The 24,576-nt window shown below is 34.1% G+C and overlaps 1 protein-coding gene across 1 annotated transcript in view; it reads left to right on the top strand.

The window, feature by feature from the left end:
• The first annotated feature begins 1,902 nt into the window (after window positions 1–1,902).
• LOC127835997 (adhesion G protein-coupled receptor L3-like) overlaps window positions 1,903–24,576 on the top strand; it is a 57,448-nt gene continuing 34,774 nt past the window's right edge. The window contains exons 1-4 of the mRNA XM_052362415.1: window positions 1,903–1,954; window positions 9,521–9,997; window positions 22,912–23,334; window positions 23,884–23,925. Of these exons, the coding sequence (XP_052218375.1) occupies window positions 1,903–1,954; window positions 9,521–9,997; window positions 22,912–23,334; window positions 23,884–23,925 (994 nt within the window). The remainder of the gene's footprint in view (window positions 1,955–9,520; window positions 9,998–22,911; window positions 23,335–23,883; window positions 23,926–24,576) is intronic.

Genomic DNA, 24,576 nt, shown 5'->3' with positions numbered 1-24,576 from the left:
TGTGGGATCTTAGGTGAGCCCCTTTTGGCCATGGCCAATACAGTAGCGCGGTAAAAAACGCTAAAATGTAAGCGTTTTTAACCGTTTTAACCTCATAATAGATTTACAGCGGTTATTAAGCGTTTTAAACGGATTTCATCGGTTTTTGAGCGTTTTCATCCGTTGAATTGCGCAAGCACTTTTTTAAGCGATTTTATTAATCGCTACGCATGCGCATTTGTCCATACCGCTGAAAAGTGCTGAATGGGCGGAGCGTAATAGAGATAGGTGTGTCATAAAATATTTATTTATAGATCCTTATTTATCCGTGTGTTATCCATTTTCAGTTTGAACGTTATAATTATTTTTTACTTGTACTGTGTATCAAACTAATATACATGTTATTTATGAAATATCATCTCTTATTGGAAATCCTAACACAAATACTGAAAAAAATATATGTAGGATACTGTTTGTGGGATGAACATAATTCAATAGATGAAGGGATTGACGTGAAACACGCTCACACTTTTATTTTCCGACTTAAATCTCCTGTTTGATAACGAACACATGTGTCGTAATTAATTGTCGACGGAAATAGTATTTTTCAAATAAAATATTTTTAGAATAACTAAACCGTGAGCGTGCAGATTGAGAGAAAATGCAGAAGTGTCGTGTTTTTTTTTTTTTTTTTTTTTCAATGAGAGCCGTAATGTTCGTTTATATAGTATATAAGTACATTATAATGATACGAGACTTCATTACATTGTTAGTCAGTGATAATTCTAACCACACAAATATTGTTTTAAAACGGCAACCTATTTTCGCAAATTGTGGTACGATCGTCGTTTAATTTAAATGAGTTAGATATAAGTGTTGCTTTTACTGTTTACTACTGTGTCTATTTGAATTATTTAACATAATTGATTATTAATTGATTGGTTATGACGGATTAATATGCAAGTTAAAAAGTTTACTTTTTTAAACTAAACATCTTTATGACTGCATTTCTGACTTAGTAAGCTGTCTGTGAGTTGTTTTCGTTGATCAAATTTCTGACAGGATTGTTTGTACTGTATGTTATTTTATATATAAATTTCACAAAAAACATATCCCGACACAATTGTGCTTCACTGGGGATGTGATTTAAAGACAATTTGATAGTTATTATTTACAATCGGTATTGTTCGCGCTTGTGCATTCACTGGTTGGCAAAAGCGCTGGTTACTGATATGGACAATATTTGCAATTAGTCATGTTAGTCATGTTTTTATCAAAAAAATAAGTCAGAATTCTAAAATAAATATTAAAACACAATGAATGAATTAAGAACTACATGTATATCACACAACACCAACATCGGCATTGGAACAGATTGTATTGTTATTTTTTTTAATAATTAGCGTAAATGATCGAAATATATTAAATGTTATCGATCTGATCATCACATAATAGTTCGTGTTTATTTTTGTTTGTCAGTTATAAGGTTATTAATAGAAGCAAGGTTAATCTGCATTATTTTAAGAGTAATAAAACTCAGCACGAACTATGTCTGGATTGCCATTATACCTGTTATTAGAATTTGACGTGTGATTTATTATCTTAATGACGGTATCTACACATGTGCAGACATATGGGGAAATCAATTAACGCTTTTAATCCACACTTGGAGATCAAAAGATAAGTTAGAGGAATTGAATGTATACCATTTCCAACGCGGACATGTGGTCTTGACAAGTGCGAGTGTAAACTTCAATTTTTAGAATTACCGAAATCCCCCTTAAATAACACTAATTTGTTTCAAAACTTTAAATGTCATATAAGCAGTATTAAGTATGAATTATTTCACGTGTATATGAACAACAATAGGGAATTGTACCCATTTTGCGAAACTTAACGAAATCCACTTTTATACGTTAGAACATGGGGATTCAGGTACCCACTCGGCGTCGAGAGGATCTAACCGAAATACCAGGTATACAGCGCTTTTTTGTGTACAAAAAATGTGGGGTAAACGTGTGTCGTAAATATTTTCGTATATAACATGTGTACATACCAGTGAAGACATGTTAATTTACACGTAGTAACATGTTAGATTTCGGTAAGCGCGCACGCGTTTGAGAGCGTATGTTACGTTCCGAAATACTCGTTATAGATAGGTAATTTTTGTTTAACTAATAATTTTTGCATTTCCATTATAACTTAATAGTACAATCCCCTTTTACCAGTGTTATAAGGGATTAAAAAGTCCATAAAAAATCACCCAAAATCACCCAATATTGCGTAATCTGTAGGCAAAGAAGCCACTTTGGTATTTTTTACCGCTTAGCCACGTGATAAAGTGTCCAGGCGAGATGTCAATTTGATGTACTGCCATAATATCTAATGTCATTTATTGCTTAATTGTTGTGTACATTAACCTTAACGGGACGTGTTGAACCGTTATTGTGGTTTGATTTTTCATTTAGAAAACGCGCTGAAAACAACCGCATAAACGTGTGATTAGATCTGAAGCAGTATTAGTTAAATCTACGTAAACAAGTATGCAGTTTGAATATACGCGTACATGTACTGGATCTCGAAATTATAATATATAAGGAACATCATTTTACAAAAGATGTTTATTGCTATCATTACCGTCGTTTCATTAAAAATATAGTCTAATATTTAAAATCTATATAATGATTTAATAACTCTAGTATTTTGAATACACTAATACGAAATGATAAACTTTACTTTATACACTATGTAAGAGTCTTTATGGAATATGATCAAGTAAAATAAAATCATGTTTCTGCGGCAATTGCGACGGACTTCAATAAAATAATTAAAAGGCAGACGATGAAACGCAGACTATTATTTGTTTATTCAATTATTTCCACTGTTAATTGTATGGTTTGAAACGGTGAATTATCAGTTATAATTCAACGATATTTTTCGATAAACCACCAGAATGCATAAAAAATATTGATCAGTTCCCTTACACTTGTAAATCGGATTATATTAACAATATTAGCATATAGTTTCGATCTTACCGATAGTTTTGAATTTTTTATTTAAACGGGTAAAAGTTTACAAGTCCACGTGTAATATTATACGGGTGTAATGATTCGTTGTTAGGGTCTGAGACGTCTCTGTTTGTGTGGAAATGATGTATATATTTAAATAGAAAATATATATGTATTTCTTAGTGTTTTTATAGAATTTGTTTCACGACCCTGTGTGAATTCTTTGCCTCAAAAGTATAAATTTATTAAATATAAATATATTACAAATACTGCGATAATTGATGGCAATTAATTAACTTAAGGGTCTCATCATATGCGCATTTTATGTGTAATATGTTCTCTCAACGGACTTATCAATGGTTTAATGCATTTTTCCAGTACATCTGTTTTTATTGAATTACCCTGATAATGATTGCTGCACTATGACCACAGCAGGGTGTTAATAAACAGTGGTATTATATAATAATGTGAAAGCCTCTATAAAGGCCTACCTTACTTCATTATCGGACCCAACGCGTGTACTCTACCCATGTTTATTGACACCTTGCTGTGGTCACAGTGCAGCGACCAATGATTATTAAAATTAGATGCACTTAATAAATTACTACTTTTGCTGTAATTTACGAAAGAGTATGGTGACCATACATTAATTCATATAAAATATATGTATACGAACAATAAATGCATTTGTAAAATATGTAACTCAATCTTCAGGAATTGTTTACACATCTATATTCTGATTTTCGTTTTCCTTCTTTGTCCATTTAATGTGTATTTTCCAAAGTTCTCTATATGGTCTGCGTTCTCACATACGATATGTTCATAGAAGAAAAACTCAGACGCAAATAAATCACAGCGTCGTGAAATAAGCACGAAAATAATAGCTCATATCAACTGTAGCAAATAGTTTTTGCATGTTTTACATGTTTTATTTGTTAAACAACTAAAATAATAATTTATTTGCCATTTATTTGCAAACTAACATACTTATGATTCATTAATGAATATTCGCAAAATAAATAAGGCCCATATGTTTTAAACGCAAAATAATGTATATTTTGTAAAGAATACATATTTAAGATTTGACAAACGTGCAATCTTATATAAACACTAAGAAATACACGTCATTTTCACACAAACAAGAATCAATACACGCGTATAATATTAAAATTGTAAACGTGTACCCGTTTTAAATATAAAAAAATCAAAACTCTCGATAGGATCAATAATACATGCTAATATTGCTACTTAAATATAAGATTAACAAATGTGTGGCAACTGATCAGTGTTAACTCACGGCCTTTAATCACGCGCGCCACCTCTTTTTTGCGATGCATTAATAAATGAGCCAATGCTACTTCCGAGGTGGCGCCAATGAACGGATGTTTTGAAATTTTACGGATTGTACAAGGTGAGTAGGTTTTATATGTTTTTTCAACATAATTCTCAATATTTTAAAAATCGGGCAATGTAGTGCGATTCAAAGAAGATGTATTAATTAAAAATTGTACAGAAACATACAAACACAACCCAATTGGAAACGTGAGGACTTTTATAAGTTTTGAAATGATTGGTATTTTTAAATCAAATCGATGTCTCGTGTCTATGCTACGAGTAATGTTCCATCCAATTAACTAGCTAACGACATCAAACGACTGCGTCTAACATATACTAGTTGCTGCATGCACAAACACATTGGCGTTTTGTAGATATAATATATTCTTTGCAATTTTCCAAAAGAGGTGGAGCCAATACCAAGGAGGTGGCGCTAAGGAAAGGAGGTGGCGCTAATGCACGATATGATTTAACAGTCGTATGATGTTGTCATGAAAGTAGTTCATATATTCACTTACACGTTAAATAATTTTGAACAATTGCTTTTCTGTTACACCGACGTTGTTTGGAGCTCGATTGATTCTCATAAAATAATGAAGCCTTTTTTATTGCGGCACAGACATGAAAAAAAGAACTAAAAAAAGATATGAATGCATATCGTGTAACAAGTCATACACGACATACAGCAGGCTGAATTTCCACGTCAAAAACGGTAATATGATTGGTATGCAACCGTCGGTTTAGTTCCGTGTACAACTTAAAAGTACACCCAGTGCACCATAAATATGCACACGCGGGTAAATGCGTGAAACGATTTTCATGGAAGAGGGATGTGGCTGAACATTGTCGTCAGTATCATGGCAGGCAGAAACTGAAATGTGAACTTTGCCATGCAGAATTCGGCTATATCCGAAACCTAAAACGCCACGCACAGCATTGCGGTGAGGGTCAAAAGAAAACGCAAACATGTGATGTTTGTCAAAAATGTATAGATCCAAACGAGCTCTATACATGAACACCATTGTTTAACACTTGGTAAACATTTGCATTTGCCAGATTTGCGGGAAAAAGTTTGAGAAGAAATACTCACTTTCTCGTGCACAATGATTAACTTTTTAATAGGAGCAATTTGCCAAAGTTGTTGTTTTGTTTATTTATGTTATGTTTTTTGCCCTAAGTAGGGAATTATTTTCCACGGGGACGGTGATTGCATCAAGTTGTAATTACAGCTGTATATTATATAAAAGAGTCAGAGAAGCATATTTATATTTTGATATTTTCTTGCATATCCTTTTATGGCGTTGATAAGTTCGTTTCTTTTCAGTTGTTGATTATGTAAAAATCTTAATATCCCGTTTAATAAGTTTGCTCATTCATATCGCTGAACTGAATCGAAAAGTAGTTTATTTAATTGATAAAGTTTGGTTTATATTGTATGTTAATTGAAACAAGCCTTCATCGCTACCACTTTTACTTACGATATCAAATTCTTGCTAGGCAGCGACAAGTAACTCAATATTGTTTTCGTTACTGAAATTAAGTATAAACATACTTTTTTGCAAATTAACAAACCAAATCCGTTTTCACCAGCCCATTTTTATATTGAAGACTTAAGATTAAACTGAGGCGGAAAAAATGTAGGGCGTTTACTATGAAGTATTTTATTACAATAATAAAAAATACGACGTGCTTGGTTTTCAAACATCAGAGACAAAACAGTTTATAGCACGCTATTTAGTTTAAGTATATGCATGTTTTGGTAAATACGGGCCTGTGTAGTAAAACCTGGCGAGATGTAATTGTTTTGTTAGAACGTGCGGCCTGCCCAGTAGTAGAGCATTGGGCTACAAACCGAGGATCGGTGGTTCGCATACCGTCCCGGAAACGTAACTTGTGGTGGTTGGTCATGCAATTCATTCTACATGTATTCTATCCCTGATATAAGTTTGGCAGTTGTTCGTCACGGTATAAGTAAGCGCACTTAGTACTGGTAAACCCAGGAAAAGAGTGTGTATGATAACTGACGCTCGATAAGTAATTTCCGGCTCAGGTACTACATTAAAGTACCCCGGATACTTTAAGTATAATACAAATGACTCGGATAACGGAAAATATACTAAACAGTAAGTATCCCAGGGTATGACCCGGTGCTTGTAAGCGTATTTTTCGTTCCCGGTGTACATGTTAGTTTACCTAAGAGTAACCGCGGTACTTTTAAATAGTCGCTGGGCCAACAACAATCAATCGAGACAACCGCAATTGGTGATTGGAAGCTCAGAAACTACTTAAAAAGTATCCCATTTACATCGAGTATACAACAGAGTATCCGTAAATAAACTAAACGCTACGCCGGAGTATGGTCGTATCTGGGATCCATTGTAGTATACTCAAGACTACCCGGGGTAATTTAAGTAGTACCTCAGCCGTCAACGACCAAACAATAACCAAACTGTCTGTCGTGATAAATCTGTATTACTTTTTAAAACGGCGACAACCTACAAAAAAACAACAAACGAAACAGTTTTAGCAGGAACTTCAAATTTGTACAGCTGACCAAATTATTTAATATATTATATACAGCTTAAAGTTTTTTTCAAAAAAGCCTAAGTGAACAACAGTTTTCTATTTGATGAAAAGCATCCTTAATTTCCAAATGTCAGTTACAATTAAATAGTTTTCCTTTTCCAATCCCATTAACCAGTCCTTCCCAAAATAATAATTTATTATTAAATATAAAATATGTCGACCAATTATATGACTACAGAATTAAGGATTTCTACTCTTTTGATAATATATGCTACATATACGGAATACCTTCAAATAATTTTCTGAAATACTACACACTAATCAAAAGCATACCCATACATATTAAATCTGAAATCAATACAAATAATACACCATGTACTCAAACAACATTTGTAAAAAACATACTTGGAAAAAAAAACAAAAACAAATGAAATATTTTACTCACTACAAATTAAAAACCCTACAGAAAACTCCAAAATCCAAAATAAATGGCAAGTCCTTTTTGGAGAAAATGAACTTAATTGGAAACACATATTTACCATGCCATATAAAGCAAGTAGTGAAAGCACACTGATAAATATTTAATATAAATACATCCATAGAATTATAGCTACAAATAAATATCTCTTTAAATGCAAATTATCTAACTCAAATCTGTGTGACTTCTGCATTGAAAACATTGAAACTATAGAACATCTTTTCTGGGAGTGCAAACACATCGAGCCTATTTGGAATCAATTACTATCTTTTCTTGAACAACATCAACTAAACGTTAAACTTTCTTTCTTAAATGTAAGTTTCGGAATTAACTCATTGAAATCAATAGACTGTAATAATATTGTGAATTTTATGGTTATATTGATGAAATATTTTATCTTAAACATGAAGTACGAAAAACAAGTACCAAATTTTAATTGTTTTGTCCATAGTCTTAAACTAAAAATCCAGATTGAGAAAGAAATAGCCCTCAGAAATGACACATTACAAATCTTTGAGCAAAAATGGAATCGGAATAAATTCTCATAATGTTTTGTCCACTTATATACATTTCACTCTAATGCTAGTTTATCTCTCTAAAATATTTTTTTTTATTTTTTGTATTATTATTTTTTTTTCAATCTGACAAGACCATTGTGAATATACAACGATCACACAAGCCCAGTATGCTTTCTTCCGCCTTTACACAACTCATCATTTTTTATAACTATTCCTCTGTTGTTCTTTTCTTTTCTCTCTAAAAAAATAAATATTATATTAGCATATCTTGTATAACATGTCTGAACTTTATTGCTTTATACAATCACTATGTTGTATGATCATATACATGTTTACATTGTATGAATGATATTGAATAAAAAAAAAATATTGCCGGCCATGAGGTCCTATAATCATGCTTCCATTTTCGGCCCGGACTGATCATTTCTGGCCAAAAAAGGAAAAATGACGACGAAAAACAATGATGACATTTTTAACAATATTTTAATATTATCATATAAATATACAAATAATGCATTAATTAATTATGTACTGCAAAGATTTCTTTAGCATGTGTCTATTCATCCCGAATGTCTGAATCCTCGTCTGAAGACACATCTTCTTCTTTCGTTGGATAACCATCAGACATAGCCTTGGGTGGACGCTGATAATTATTAAGTCAATGAAGACATCATCACCTTGTATCATGAGCCTAAAATACAAATCATTGCTAAGCTGTTGTATGCTAGAATACCTTATAATATTTTACCAGTCTTTAAGTCAATCCCAATGCTTTTGATAAAATATCGGATGTTTTTTGTTTAATTAAGGCATAAAACTGTGTTAGTCCTGTATTTAGGTTTGAGTTTGTTATTTAACATCCTCATTCAATATTTAATTTTACATAAAACCATCGAATCTTACCAGCAACTTGTCTACAGCTGCTTAAGGGTCATAATCTGTAACATCTGCAGTGCTGAGAGAGTTTGGTTTGGCTCCTTCACCAAATTTTAATGGAAACATTTAAAGCTATTAAAAAATAAAATGAAAACGAAATCACCAGTTATATATCTGGATATCTGTTTTACTTCAAACCCCATTATAGATATGGACAGATCGCTTCGAGCTCCTGTGTAGCTGTTGACAGATCGCGGGAAGATCACAATTACCTGTGTTAATACCCGGCTTGCTTACGAATTAATCGGTCATAACGGGAACCAAATTTAAATAGTATCGATTGTCTCCCTTTACGAATGTATAGTGATGACGAAGTGTGTAATTTGCATTGACGACACAGCAATAATCTTCGGATACCGTATATGCACTTACGTCAAACAAGAAATGCAACAAATGAAAAAATGTTCTACATGATTGGAGTATTCATAAATAGCTCGGTAAATTCCGACTTTTGCATTGAAGCTTATGGAATTCCGAAATTCGCCATAATTTTATTACCAGACAGAAGGTCCGGCAATATAAGAATCATTTCCGGATTTTCCAAATTATTATCGGAAAAATCCGAGGACCGGCGGTAATCGGAAAAGCTTGTACAATATTTTTGCTACTTTGTAGACAATGGCAATCAACATAGGTTACCATGGAAAACATTTAATGTTTTAATTCATTTGTATTTGAGCAAATTAATTGTGAGTGCTATTCCAAACACTATTCATTGTGTTTCTCGTCATTTATTGCAGATGATCACTATTCATTGTGTTTCTTGTCATTTATAGCAGATGATGAGTTAGCCATTGATTTCATCATGCAGAGAGTGGACAATTCTACCTACACAGTACCTGAGGCTATGGTGGACAGTAACAGCATGGAAAGGTTGCACATTGTGTGCAGGATAAACAATATCCCAAATGTTCTCGGGTTCAATATCATGAACATTTACAGAGTAAACAAGAATGGAAATGTTGAACGCCTGGCTACCATGCAGACTCGTTATCCAGAACTTGCTGGGTATCAAAGACCTGCACTAGTTCAAAGCAGTGCCACTATGCAGGCTGTCGGTGTGTACAATGATAAGACTCTTGGAATATCAGTACCTGTGGCCTCTCTCACATGCAATGATGGGCTTCTGTACAACTGCTCCCTTGTTTATTACCAGGACATAGGAGGCAGACCAGCAACAAAGACTTCCATGGCGGTCAGAAACCTCACAGTGTCAGGTACTATATCAATGTCCAATGTATTGCTGTAAGTTTATAAAGCCTTTCCAGGGCTCTAAATCTATCAAATCTGCGGCCGAATTTCGGCCACAGTCCCCCACCTGAAAAGTATACTTTTTTCCCCTTTTGGGGAGAAAAATTCTCACTGATTTAAAGATGTGTCTCATGATTATTATATCTCAATTCTATTTCAATTTAATCTCGTCGAACATACTTAACTGTGAAAAAAGAAATGAATATAGTGCAAACATGTACAAATGTTATAATGAGAGAGTTAAGTAAAAAAATTCCCCCAAAAAGGGAAACGCCTTAAAAATTCTCCCTAATCCTCAGTTCAATGCTATTACAGTAAACTGTACAGCGTGACAAACATAATCAAGCAGAATATGCATATGAATCTGATTTAACACAGATCCACTAACAAATAAGTTAAATCATGTTTGTCTCTTTCCATTTTCGAACGATTCTGATCTTAAATGCTTTAACTTTGTGAGTAGACTAAACTCCAATTTTTCAACACTGGTTTCCATGACACACATTCACTGTGCAGACTTCTAATAAATATTTGTTGTTTTTTATTTCAAACCTAGTATTTTGCATTAATTTGTATTCGGCTACATTCGAGAACAATACATAAGTCAGTTGTCGTTCGGCGACGACTCAGACAAGCTCGTACGAAATTATCGCTAAATGACATTGTAATCTTATTTGCTTCATGTGAAAATATAGTCATTTTTGGGGAATATTTGGTTAGATTTTTGGAAAAAAAACGTCAATTTTTCAATTGGGAAGCAGCCGAATATCGGCGGTAATTTTGGGCAAAAAAATCACTGAACGGAAATGGACCTATTTTTGGACCTAAGCGCTTGACTGTCTGTTAAAAAAATAAATACTAAATTTACCATGCGTCTAGATGATACGGAGTATGCAAATCAACTTGCTAACTATTTCTACAATCCAGCGCACAAATTAGCTCTAATTTTTTAAGATCTTACCAGTCTCATGTTTTGGCCAAAGACAATCAGCTGTTTACATTTTTTGTTTAAGTTGTACGCAGAGAATTTACATCATTTGCTTAAGTCCAGATTGGCTTGCTTAAATGTACGCACGGAAATGATAAATTAAGCATATCTTGCTATTTCTAATGCGTTTATATAACGCTTATACGCAGCTTTATCTAGAACGCTGTTTAAAGCTAGAATTTGATAATGTTTCTTTAACACTACAATTCGAAAGTGTGTTTTGGATAACACATTTAATTATATGCTCAGTGTAAACGGACCCGTTCCCAATGACCTACGGTCATTTTTTGTCACTTTCCAAATAAAAATTTTTTTAATCGCAGAAAATTCTTTCCGCTCAATTTTGCCTTTCCGCTTTTAATCCTTTCCAGTTGTTTGCGTCATTTAATTGAATTCTCTTTCAAGGATATCTAAAATAGCAATGAACAAAACGCGTACCGGTATTTATTTGAGTCGCCTATTTATTTGACATATGCGATTAATTAGACTTAAATACAATTAAACTGCTCCTGTTTTTCTCGTATTCCTTTTAATTAAAAAAAGCTGCTGTCGTTCAGGATAGTTCGGGAGTTAAAAACAAATTGATTAATTAACACTGTTCAATTTAATTCGGCAATCGGCAGAGATGTGTAATATTATCGCCATATAACTAATCATTTATTATACTCTTTAATTGAGATCGGTAAATATTCGGAAGAAAGATTCTTTATCTCTAGCGACCGGTCGCTATTTTGCAGACTGTGATATTAAATGTGTATTCAAATTATACAACATCTGATCATAAATGACCCAATATTGACCGATTGCTCCACCCTTTCTCACGTTTCATTCGACAACGTCATGTCATGTGAAAGCGAGATCGATGTTGATGTGCACTTCAATAAAAATAAGGTCAGGTCAAGCGATGTCCAATCGGGTACAGACTGGGTTTTGTTAATTGTTCGAATTGTTTACACTTTCATTGAAACAAAGAGACAAATATAGAAAACCAGTCCGGATTAAAATGGCGGATGTTTTCTACACAACTTTACTAGATTTTCATATTTTCGCAATTAAGATTTTTCTTGAGCCAAATTCTCAATATTTTGCAAATGGCGCAGATGGCTCAAATGGCGAACGACAGCACGAGCATTTCGAACGTGTAATAATTGGAATAAATGCTCACTTTTACAGGGCTCACGCTGTACTTCGCCATTTGCGAACATATAGCGAATTAGGCTCAAGACAAATATAATTTGCAAATATGCAAAAATCTCGTTAAATTTCATTGCAAACATCCGCCATTTTAATCCGGACTATTTTTGTCTCTTTGTTTCAATGAACGTTTTGAAGCGCATATGGTAGATTGCCAATCAACATTGAGATCTCTATGGGGTAATATCGTGTAATTCATGCCCAGATAATGGAATACACAGTTAAAATTGTCGTGTGCCTGCAAAATAACGACCGATGGCAAAAGTAGTATAAAAAAATAAGCAAATGAAAATAAGCTTAACACTCAATAAATTATTTGTTGATTTTTTAAAATTTAACGTGTCAATTGACATTCTGTGTTGCTTTATAACTCAAATAAAAACAGCGTCAAAAGATGTCATTTGGTGCGCTATGACTCTTCAAGAAAATTTCCCAGTCATTAAAAAAAAATATATTGTTTAATTGTCTTAAAACTTTTCCGCATAGATAGTATAATCCCGACTCGAACGAGTCCCCAATACATCCGTTTCAACCCGACTCTATTACTGTATACTTACTACTTTTCAAGTTTCTATTTATTACCCGATAATCCCGTTTATTCCGATTTTATAAATAACTTTCTGGTAAATTCTGACGATAAAAGCTCTCAATTAATTCCTTAACACAAACCTTGCCGTTTTTCTATTGTATCAAATAAATTTTAAGTGACTATTTATATTTTACCCTTTATTTATATTTTACCCTTTCCCGCATAGATACGCATAATCCCGTCTTGATCAATACCTTAATATATCCGTATCAACCATACCTTCTATCTATTTCTGAATGCTTACTACTTTTCCAGTCGCTACTCATTACCCGATAATCCCGTATATTCCAGTTTTAAAGCAAATTCTGGTAAATATTTACGATAAAAGTGCTCAAGAATTTAAAAAAAAATCGCGATATGTTCTTAAGTATCAAATAAATTTTGGCATGTGTTACTATTAAAAGATGTGATCAAATATCTTCCAATCGGGGCGTTTTTTTTCCACAGAACACGCGTAAATCGCCTGACATGATGTTCATGTTTTTATACAGCACAAAATACATCCACACTTTCCATGCGACGTTCTACATGTCTGCATATTTTTCGCGCGCTTTTTATTGAGACGTAGGATAATACACTGTTTATTTGACCCTACAATTTGTTAATGTCGCGTTAGCATTAAAATTCGGAAGCGTGTTTCGGATTACAAATTGATAATGCTCATTTGAAAATCGAACAAAACATTTACAGTTGTGCGTAATTATTTCAACGATTATTTGTAAAGCGCATTACGTGTCTAATAAATGTCAGAAAAACGAGGTTAATCAGTTCTATAAATGGACATGATGAAATAAACATGTACTGGAATTGAATTGTTATCGCATAATTGTTACCGGGAGTTATTTGCACAACTTACTCGCTATAAGTTAGTAATTGCTTACCACTTACAATTACTAGTAATTTCTCGTATTAATTATGTGACATGAGTAACACTTGTTTACAGTAAAAAGGTGTGATGATGATGCCCACAACCGTCTTTAATGTACTGTTCTTGTTAACGGTTTTATATTACGTGAATGGTACAACTCCTTGCTAATCAAGCTGCGATAAACTCTTACTTCGTGTCTGACGTCAATAAAAAATAATTGTCGATAGTTAACTTCGCCTTCATAAGCATTCGCGTAACCGATTGGACGATGAACATCACAGTTTGACGACTGGAAAGTTACCTGAGAGTTTCCTGTGATACATCCTTCCCAGCATAAATGACTGTGTAATGTGGATAGCATAATCGATACGCGCGTCATGCTATCTCCTATCAGTGGATTATCTATGACCCCATGTGGTGTTTATGGCGATTACATGCGAAAGTAGGTACCAAGTGCTTTTTTAAAACAGGGAATATTGAATCACTGATAAGAAAACTTGATTTTCTTGACATTCTCCATTTTCATTTCCTGTAGAAATACACGTATCGGAAAATGTCAAGCGCCCCGGGTAGTCTGATTTCGAAATTCAAGCGCCCCGGCGAGGGATCGTTAAATGGCCTGTGGAAAACCCTGGTTACATGTCGAAGATGTTACACCTTTCGGTTCCTGATTGAAATTAAAATTTTATAATAACTTTTTTTTTTTTACCCACAAACTATGCTATTGTAAAGTAATATGTCAACCAAATAGTATATTAATTACGTATTTGCTAGGTTACTTATTTTCATGTTCTGTATTCAAACGTTATGCACATTTTCATGTGCAAAATGCGTACAATTTTTCGGACTCTCGTTTTCGGATTAAGTATTTTTTGTCGATTATATTATATTTTCGATGTTCTTTATACAAAAAATAGACTTACGAATACACGTGCGGTGATACGGACGGTGCAGAAACAATATTCAGCAATTTCCATTCACGAGGCAGAAGACTTGGAGCTTTATTTGATAATTACCTTTCAGTTTGGTATATGTCGGAGTTCAATTTCAGAAAAAAATACTAACAAAAATAAAAGCCCTACCTACCTTCCCACCCAAATTTACCTGGGTCGGGTTATGCCAAACAAATAATTTTTTAAGGATGGCCTAGGACTAACACCATTAGCGTCTTCAGTGTGTATGTTTTTTGGTTCATTAATGGCTTGTACTGATTGAGTGTTTTCTTATCAAAACTGTTAAAATTATCCCTCATTCATCAACTTTTCTTTAAGCTCATCTCTTTTTTGAACAAAAAAATGAGCTATTGTCATCACGTCGGCGTCCGGTTAAGTTTTGCGTTTAAGTACACTTTTCTCATAAAGTATCATGCTACTGCATTCAAACTTGGTACACTTACTTACTATCATGATGGGACTGGGCAGGCCAAGTAAGATAATTCTGGCTTGCATTTTGACAGAATTATGTGCCCTTTTTATACTTGCTTTCATACTTGCAACACTTACTAACTATCGTAAGGGGACTGTGCAGAAAAAGTTACGTAACTCTGACTGGCATATTGACAGAATCACGTGCCCTTTGTATACTTAGAAAATTGAAAATTTGGTTAAGTTTTGTGTTAAGGTCCACTTTTTTTCCAAAGTATCAATTCTATTGCTTTCATACTTGCAACACTCACTAACTATCGTAAGGAGACTGTGCAGGCAAAATTATGTAACTCTGACTGGCATTTTGACGGAATTATGGGCCCTTTATACTTGAAAATTTGGTTAATTTTTGTGTTTTGGTCCACTTTACCCCTAACGTATCATAGATATTGCTTTCATACTTGGAACACTCGTAAACTATCATAAGGGGACAGTTAAGGACAAGTTGCATAACTCTGGTTGTCATTTTTACCGAAATACATGTATGGCCCTTTTTTGACCTAGTAACTTTGAATATATGGTTACATTTTGTGTTTAGATTCACTTTACTTCTAAAGTATCAAGGCTATTGCTTAAAACTTAAAAACAAATACTTTCATGCTATCATAAGAGTACTGTACCTGGCAAGTTGAATTTTACCTTGACCTTTGAATGACCTTCACTCTCAAGGTCAAATTATTAAATTTTGCTAAAATAGCCATAACTTCTTTATTTATGATTAGATTCAATTGATACATGTACTTTGACAAAACAACTCTTACCTGACATACCACAATTGACTCCTTCTGAACCATCCCCCACGCCCGCCCCCCCCTGAATCCCCCCTCAACCCCCCATTTTTTATAATTAAAGATCATCTAATAAATGACCACCACACCCTCACACTATACTCCCCCCATCCCCACCCCAAAAAATAATTTGTATGCCCCCGGTAGGGTGGCATATAGCAGTTGAACTGTCCGTCAGTATGTCAGTCAATCTGTCTCTCATCCGAAACACACTTTAACATTGGCCATAACTTTTTCCATTTTGAAGATTGCAATTTGATATTTGGCATGCATGTGTATCTCATGGAGCTGAACATTTTGAGTGGTGAAAGGTTAAGGTGAAGGTCATCTTTCAAGGTCAAATGTCAAATATATGTCGTCTGTCCGTCCAAAAACTTTAACATTGACCATAACTTTTTTTAATATTGAAGATAGCAACTTGATATTTGGCATGCATGTGTATCTTATAAAGCTGCACATGTTGAGTGGTGGAAGTTCAATGTCAAGGTCATCCTTCAAGGTAAAAAAAATAAAATAATTAAATGCACATTTTGAGTGTTGGAAGTTCAAGGTCTTCCTTCAAGGTCAAGGTCATCCTTCAAGGTAAAAAACAAATACAAAATTTAAAAGCGGCATTATCATGAAGCTGCACATTTTGAGCGGTGGAAGTTCAAGGTCAAGGTCATTCTTCAAGGTCAAGGTCATCCTTCAAGGTCAAAGGTAAAAAAAATCAAAGCAGCGTTATCATGAAGCTGCACATTTTGAGAGGTGTAGGTACATGGTCAAGGTCATCCTTCAAGGTCAAGGTCATCCTTCAAGGTCACAGGTCAAACAAAATAAAAAAATAAAAATAAAGCGGCGTTATCATTAAGCTGCACAGTTTGAATGGTTGAAGTTCAAGGTCAAGGTCATCCTTCAAGGTCAAAAACATAAATTAAAAAAAATCAAATTTCTCATGAAGCTGCACAATTTGAGTGGTGGACGTTCAAGGTCAAGATCATCCATCAAGGTCAAGGTCATCTTTCAAGGTCAAAGGTCAATTTTTTTAAATAAAACATCAAAGCGGCGTTCTCATGAAGCTGTACATTTTTAGTGGTGAAAGTTCAAGGTCAAGGTCATTTTTTAAGGTCAAGGTCATCCTTCAAGGTCAAGGGTATTTTTTTATATTTTATAGCGGCGTTATCATGAAGCTGCACATTTTGAGTGGTGGAAGTTCAAGGTCATTCTCCAAGGTCAAGGTCATCCTTCAAGGCCAAAGGTCAAAAAATAATATCAAAGCGGCCTTCTCATGAAGCTGCACATTTTGAGTGGTGGAAGTTCAAGGTCATTCTTCAAGGTCAAGGTCATCCTTCAAGGCCAAAGGTCAAAAAATAATATCAAAGCGGCCTTCTCATGAAGCTGCACATTTTGAGTGGTGGAAGTTCAAGGTCAAGGTCATCCTTCAAGGTCAAAGGTAAAAAAATAAAATACAATAATTTCCAAGCGGCGCAATAGGGGGCATTGTGTTTCTGACAAACACATCTCTTGTTTTTTTCAAACATGTTAAAAAACACAAATATTTATTTTTTTCATTTTATTTTTGAAATATCGTCCCACCATCCCACCCAAGAATCCCCTCCCCCCATTTTTTGTGCATTTGTTTGCATATTTGGAAGATAATGTAATAAATGACCACACCCCACACTATACACCCCTCTCCACTCAACCCCTCCATCCTTTGTGATTGAAATTGAGATAGGTCCGTACACCTTTAAAAAGAAAAATAGATGAGTGGTCTGCACCCGCAAGGCGGTGCTCTTGTTTATCATCTGACATAAATATATTTTTTGTTTGCTTTTACATGACATTCCAGTACAAGTTCAGGGAATTTCTGCTTTTTAAAAAGCCGTAAAACGGACCTGATCTCAAAGAAAAGAGGCCTGATCCCAGCACGAATTTTTTTTAATCCCAATTTTCCTTAAAAATTAAATACAAAATCATGCCCCTGAATCGAAAGATCGGGGATATATTGTTTTTGGCCTTTCTGTCTGTCATTCATTCATTGTGTGTCCCAAAACTTTGGTTACAGTTATGCAATAACTTAAGCATATTGAAGATGGCAGCTTGATACTTGGCATGCATGTGTATCTCATGGAGCTGCACATTTTGAGTGATGAAAGGTCAAGGTCATCCTTTAAAGCAGTGATTTTTTTCACCCAATTGGGGACGGGTCCGGTACCCATGCCATTGGCAATTTTTCGCGTCTTGTAATTTTGACCAAATTGGGAAAAAAGCGAGTTGCGAAATCCTTCAATTGGGAAAAATCAAGTTGTGAATTGTACCAATGAAGAATGGTATTTTAATGACTTTGTTATTTTTTGTCAGCTTTAAATGACACGGGAAAGCAACATAATCTTATTCACAGTCTTGCACAAACAACAACATGCTATCGGAACACAGATGGTGTTGTAACAGGGTTGAAGAATTTTTCCAGAGCCACTCGCCCTGAAAAGCGAGTAGGCCTGACAATCCACTCGCCCTTCACTTTAATCTACTCGCCCTGCATTAAAAAAATAAATATCTATATGTATAGTTAATATGATCAACCAGAACCTTTTAAACCTACTTAACATAGTGACACTAAACTGCAAACAAATTAACTACATTATCTGATGGATTATATTTGCTTTCCTTACGTTTTCTGCACCTCTTTCCGTTTCTCAATTCTTTCCGCTTCTCGTTTTGACGACCTTTCTAATTCTTTCTGTTCCCTGTCGCCACCACCTTGCAGATATTTTAAAATAGAACCCTTTTCCATTTTAATATTTCAGACGAACTTTTACTGAAAAACACGCTTGATTGACACACGGTTACAATATGGTAAATTTTGCTTAAGGCTTCTGATCACGAAATTCGGAATTATTCTGTTTATTAATAATTATTTTTTCTGTTTATTTCTTAAATATAAGAAGTATTATAATTTACCAGTTATGTATTATTGTTTTATTGATATTTACATTAAAATTCACGGAATGACCATTATATTTAACAGTTTTATTCACTTTTAATCGATTAGCTAAGAGCACTGACAAGAATGAAAAGAGCGCAGCCGATTTCGAGAATTATTTTTACTGTTCCCGTGACGTCATTTTTTATTGTCAAAACGAAAGTGCAGTTTCTTTGTGTACTTAACATATTTTTGTTCGTTCAAATTGTTCGCAATTTGTATCGATGTGGAAGGAGTTCTGGAACTGAATTTATATTTCTCAACTTAAAAAAACAGCACTCGCCCGGTCAGTCGAGTATTTAACAAATTTTACTTGCCCGACCGTCAACTTCACTCGCATTTGCGAGCGGTCCTGTGGATTTTTCAACCCGTGTGTAATTAGTTTTATTATTTTACTCTTTTAAATTGCCGAATAGAAGATGTGCATTATGAATCCTGCTGCTTCAATTCTCTTAATTGTAAATTAAATCAACAATCAACTATAAAGAAAACAACACAATAAACAACCAAAGCTTACAGAATTCAAGTGTACATGAAAGTGCTTACAGTGTTTGTTGTTTATTATCAAGGTGGATATCCGGCCCCATTCCAAATGGAAAAAAAAAATGTATTTTTCCCAAATGGCACTTAAAAATTCCAAATTGAGGATATAAAAAAAATCTGGGAAATGGGACGGGTCCGGTTCATTTTGGGAAAACAAACACTGTTAAGGTCAAATATATGGCTTCAAAACGGCGCAATAGGGGGCATTGTGTTTCTGACAAACACATCTCTTGTTGTTTATTTTTATGCCGGTAGGGTGGCATATAGCAGTAGAACTGTACGTCAGTCAGTATGTGTGTATGTCAGTATGTGTGTATGTCAGTCTGTCTGTCCGTCTGAAAAAAACTTTACCGTTGGCCATAACTTTTGCATTATTGAAGATAGAAGCTTGATATTTGGCATGCACGTGTATCTCATGGAGCTGAACATTTTGAGTGGTGAAAGGTGAAAGGTGAAGGTCAAGGTCATCCTACAAGGTCAAAAGTCTTATATATGGCGTCTGTCTGTCTGTCCGTCCGAAAACTTTAACATTGGCCATAAAATTTTCACTATTGAAGATAGCAACTAGATATTTGGCATGCAAGTGTATCTCATAGAGCTGAACATTTTGAGTTGTACAAGGTGGAGGTCACGGTCATCCTACAAGGTCAAATATATGGCATCTGTTCGTCCGAAAACTTTTACATTGGCCATATTTTTTTCAATATTGAAGATAGCAACTTGATATTTAGCATACATGTGCATCTCACGGCGCTGCACATTTTGAGTGGTGAAAGGTGAAGGTCAAGGTCATCCTTCAAGGTCAAATGTCTAATATATGGCGGTGTCCGTCCGTCCAAAAAATTTAACATTGGTGATAACTTTCTCACAATTGAAGATAGCAACTTGATATTTGGCATGCATGTGTATCTCATGGAGCTGAACAATTTGAGTGGTGAAAGGTCAAGGTCATCCTTCAAGGTCAAATGTCAAATATATGGCGTCTGTCCGTCCTAAAACTTTAACATTTGTCATTACTTTTTCAATATTAAAGATAGCAACCTGATATTTGGCATGCATGTGTATCTCATGAAGCTGCACATTTTGAGTGGTGGAAGTTCAAGGTCAAGGTCATCCTTCAAGGTCAAAGGTCAAAAAATAAAAAAATAAAAGCGGCGTTCTCATGAAGCTGCATATTGTGAGTGGTGGAAGTTCAAGGTCATCCTTCAAGGCCAAAGCTAAAAAAAATAATAAAAAAGTCAAAGCAGCGTTCTCATGAAGCTGCACATTTTGAGTGGTGGAAGTTCATGGAAAAGGTCATCCTTCAAGGTCAAAGGTAAAAAAAAAATCAAAGCAGCGCAATAGGGGGCATTATGTTTCTGACGAACACATCTCTTATTAATTAATAAATTAAGACTTATGATTATTAGACCTTAATTTTAAATCTCAATTGTATTTTTTAAACAAAGTTCCAAATATATAACTATTATTTATTAAGATTTTTTCCCAAATGGCCAAGAAAAGACCTGTTGTGTCAATATTTGTTGAAAAAAAAATCCAATTTAGCCCTTTTTGTCGATAAAAAATTCCCAACTTTGCCACTTTTATCAATTAAAAAAATCCCAATTTGACTCCTTTTCCCAAAATGGCTGGAAACCCCCCTGAAATTAGTTCAGAGTGGGCGTCACTTACATGATTAAAGATTGCAGATAAGCATGATAATCTTAAATGCGGGCAGATTAAAAATGACAGGGTTTTTTCTGCCTATTTTGGGAAAAGGAGTCTGACCATATTGGGAATTTTTTATCGACAAAATTGGCCATTTTGGGAACTTTTGCTTCGATGAAACGGCTCATTTGGGAAAAAATTGTGATTTTATCATGCTTAAATAATTCAGTGGTTTAACAAATAAAATTTTTTATTTGTTATTTTGTCTTCTTTATATACACAAATGCAATATTGGGCATGATTAACATTTATTCAAGTACTGCATGTTTTTTTTTTCAGTTACAGTCAGTGTTTTTTGCACAAATAATGGAATGGTGGCGGGGCCCGTCCAAAGTGAAAAAACGCGTCGTTTTTTAGGAAAAGGGGAAAAATAAAAAAATTCACTCTTTTATATGTTATGAAATTTATTATATGAATACACATGTATGTATGAATGTTATATTCACAGCTGAATTTCTCTGTCCTTTTTCTAAAACATATCCCAATGATTTTTTCAACATTACTTTCAGACAGTTTAGCCTTCATGCACACTCTCGGTTTTCCTAGCCATTTTGAGTCTAATTGTGACTTTCTAAACAATAAAATGGCAATTTCAGCATTTTTAATCAATAAAATGGACCAAATTGGAATGTTTTTATCATCAAATATTGACACAATATATGCAGATACATCAGGCCATTTTGGGAAAAGCATGATATTCAAATGAAAAGTACACTGATTTGGGAAATACTAATTTTATGTAACTCTTTATAATAATTCAAAATCAAATTATATTATTAATTTGTTATAAACTTTGTTAGTTGTTATGAAATAAATATTTTTTATCAGAGAGTTCTTTCTAAAAAAAAGTATTTTTTTTAATTCTGGAGGGGATTTTTTTCTACAAAATCGGGGAAAAATATATACTCTTTTTTGAGGGGAATGGGGCCGAATATCGGCCCCGAATATGCCATAAAAACACTGACAGTTACACTCTGTGATAAGAACTGAACAGTCAAAACCTTAAAGCAGATATTTTTGACCAAAATAAACACTGGTTAGTCACACAAGATATGACACTTCATTCTTAAAATAAAAAATATTTTATTTTTTATTTTTGTTTGTATTTTTTTTTGAAATTTCGGTTTGGGTTCGGTTCCGTTTGCTTTGAGAGTGTTTCCGTTTTCGGGAGGTGCAGACAGTGCTGAAAACCCCCTGAATTATGTTATCATCACAGACATGATAGTTTTTAAAATGGGCGGAGTTTATAAAAGTGCTATCAGTCTGGGGTAAAATAATATTAGAAACTGTTGGGCCATCATCTCATATACCATGGTCTGAAAGTAGAATACGTGAGTGAAATAGCATATGACTAACACAGTTGTATGTATCTTAAATAGTTGTTAATATATCTGCCAATCTGCCAATAGCACGCTTCAATTTAAACCAGCTATTTTCCCAAATTATTTTGCATACAAAAATTCAAGTTGTTTTCCTGCAAGTCATCTTGTCTACAAAGCATCTTGTTTACCAGTAAGACTTGGATTGTCAATGTGATAGAGTGTTTTTCTCCATTTTGTTTGTGGAAATCACACAAATATTAGGTATTTCGAGTTTATACCATTTCTTGAGAATTGACTTTTGGAATGTAAAATTGCTTTTGCTGCCTCTATTGTGTCTGATTGTAGCATGGCTAATAATACTTTTTCTGTATACTATAGATAAGCAAACAATGCAGAACATGCTCATTTGCAATAATCTAATAATCATTCAACTGGAAATTGCACTTCAATGTCTTTATGCATGCTTTTTTAGTAACCTTTATCAAACTTCAGTCCAGCCAAAAGATGTGGATTTAAAGGCATTTAACCAGTCAGCTTCATTTCCAATGGAAATCCAAAGCGACATTGGAACGGCCACCAATATGGCTCACTTTATGATTGGTCAGGTGGTTAAACTCACCTGCAAGGCAAATCTTGGTACACGCAGCAATGGACTCATCTCCTGGAAAAAGAGTAATATTGTAGCTGGGAGTGAAATGGCCAACTACATTCCCAACACTAATGAACGTGAAGATGGTCAAGTTGTGGCCAATGGTTGCCTGTTTGAAAAAACAGACAGCATCATGTACAACATGACTGACCAGGACGCGATCAGAACATCCAACAATCCACTTCAGTTTCAGTGCTACATAAGTGTTCCTGGCTCTTCTGTTGCTCTTCCTGAGACCACAATGAAGAATTTCTACATCAAAGTCCGTATGTGTCATTCTTTTTCCTGATTACCTTTATTACCTATCTTGCCTGCTTTCAAATCTGTCTGAATGAAAGATCACAATCTCAAAGGAAATTTGAATACATGTATGCTGCATTGCAATAATGAGTGAACTGCTTAGATTTCCATTTATAATTCATTTTGTGAAATGCTGCACAAGTAAAATATCTTTCAAAGTTTGCAGATAAAGCTTATTTTTACTATGTATCACATTCTTATGTTTTTTTACGGTGAGATCAGTCAGTTTAGTTTGTCAGAGTTGGTCATTATTGTGATCTGCTTGAGGGTATCAGTAAACAATGTGCTCGTGGTTAGCTTTTGTGATTGCCTTAAGCTTTTGTACATTGTCTTGAGGGTAAAAAATTTGGTGACCTAGGTAAATTGTAGAAATCACTGCCCTTAATATATTTATACTGGTTTAAGTACTTTACTGACCAGAAGAAAGTTAAATAGCTACATGGATAAAACATGTTAACGTTTTGCATGCAAAACTACTAGTGTTGATTAATAAGACTTACAATGTATGATTTCAGATAATGTGAATGAACCAACCACAGGGGGCTTTGCTACAGCAGGTAAAATAATAGTAGATAAATGCCTTAATATTTAAAACTGTCATTTCCTAGGAGTATATAACAAACTTATGTACAACCTCTGTCAAAAGGTCCACTATTTGTATTGAGAACCATTTTAATGTTTTGGCTACAGTAAAGAAAATATGATACATAAGTTTTACAACCATATTAATTTATTATGTAATAAGTATCAACCTTTTCTTAAGAAATACATGCTTTCAGGTGTACTGTGGCAGTCCTTTTATATCATGTTTAAACCTATTTGTATATTATATATTGCATGCAATGTCTAATACTTATTGAGACGCTCTGAAGTCCATTTTCTGGGTGGAATCAACATGTGATCTTTTGATATACACTTGAGAATGCTCCTTTTAGGGGGATTGAACCTGTGGCCTTATGATCACTACGCACTTAATTTCCCCTAAGCAACTACATTCTTTATTATTGCTGTTTATTTTTCAGTATATTTTGTGTTCTTTATTTCACTTGAGTGTTTAATGTTCTATAAGTGGGCAACAGGCTGGTATTTTGCCTTCATATTGAATGGTTCACTTTTACTGTTCTTGTTTATCTATTCAATGACTATTACATACATGTACTCTATCAGAATGTACATATATTACATGTAGGTACATTTTCATACTAAGG

Source organism: Dreissena polymorpha, chromosome 6 (assembly GCF_020536995.1).
Source record: "Dreissena polymorpha isolate Duluth1 chromosome 6, UMN_Dpol_1.0, whole genome shotgun sequence".
Classification (NCBI taxonomy): domain Eukaryota; kingdom Metazoa; phylum Mollusca; class Bivalvia; order Myida; family Dreissenidae; genus Dreissena; species Dreissena polymorpha.
This window is presented reverse-complemented; position numbering and strand designations above follow the sequence as displayed.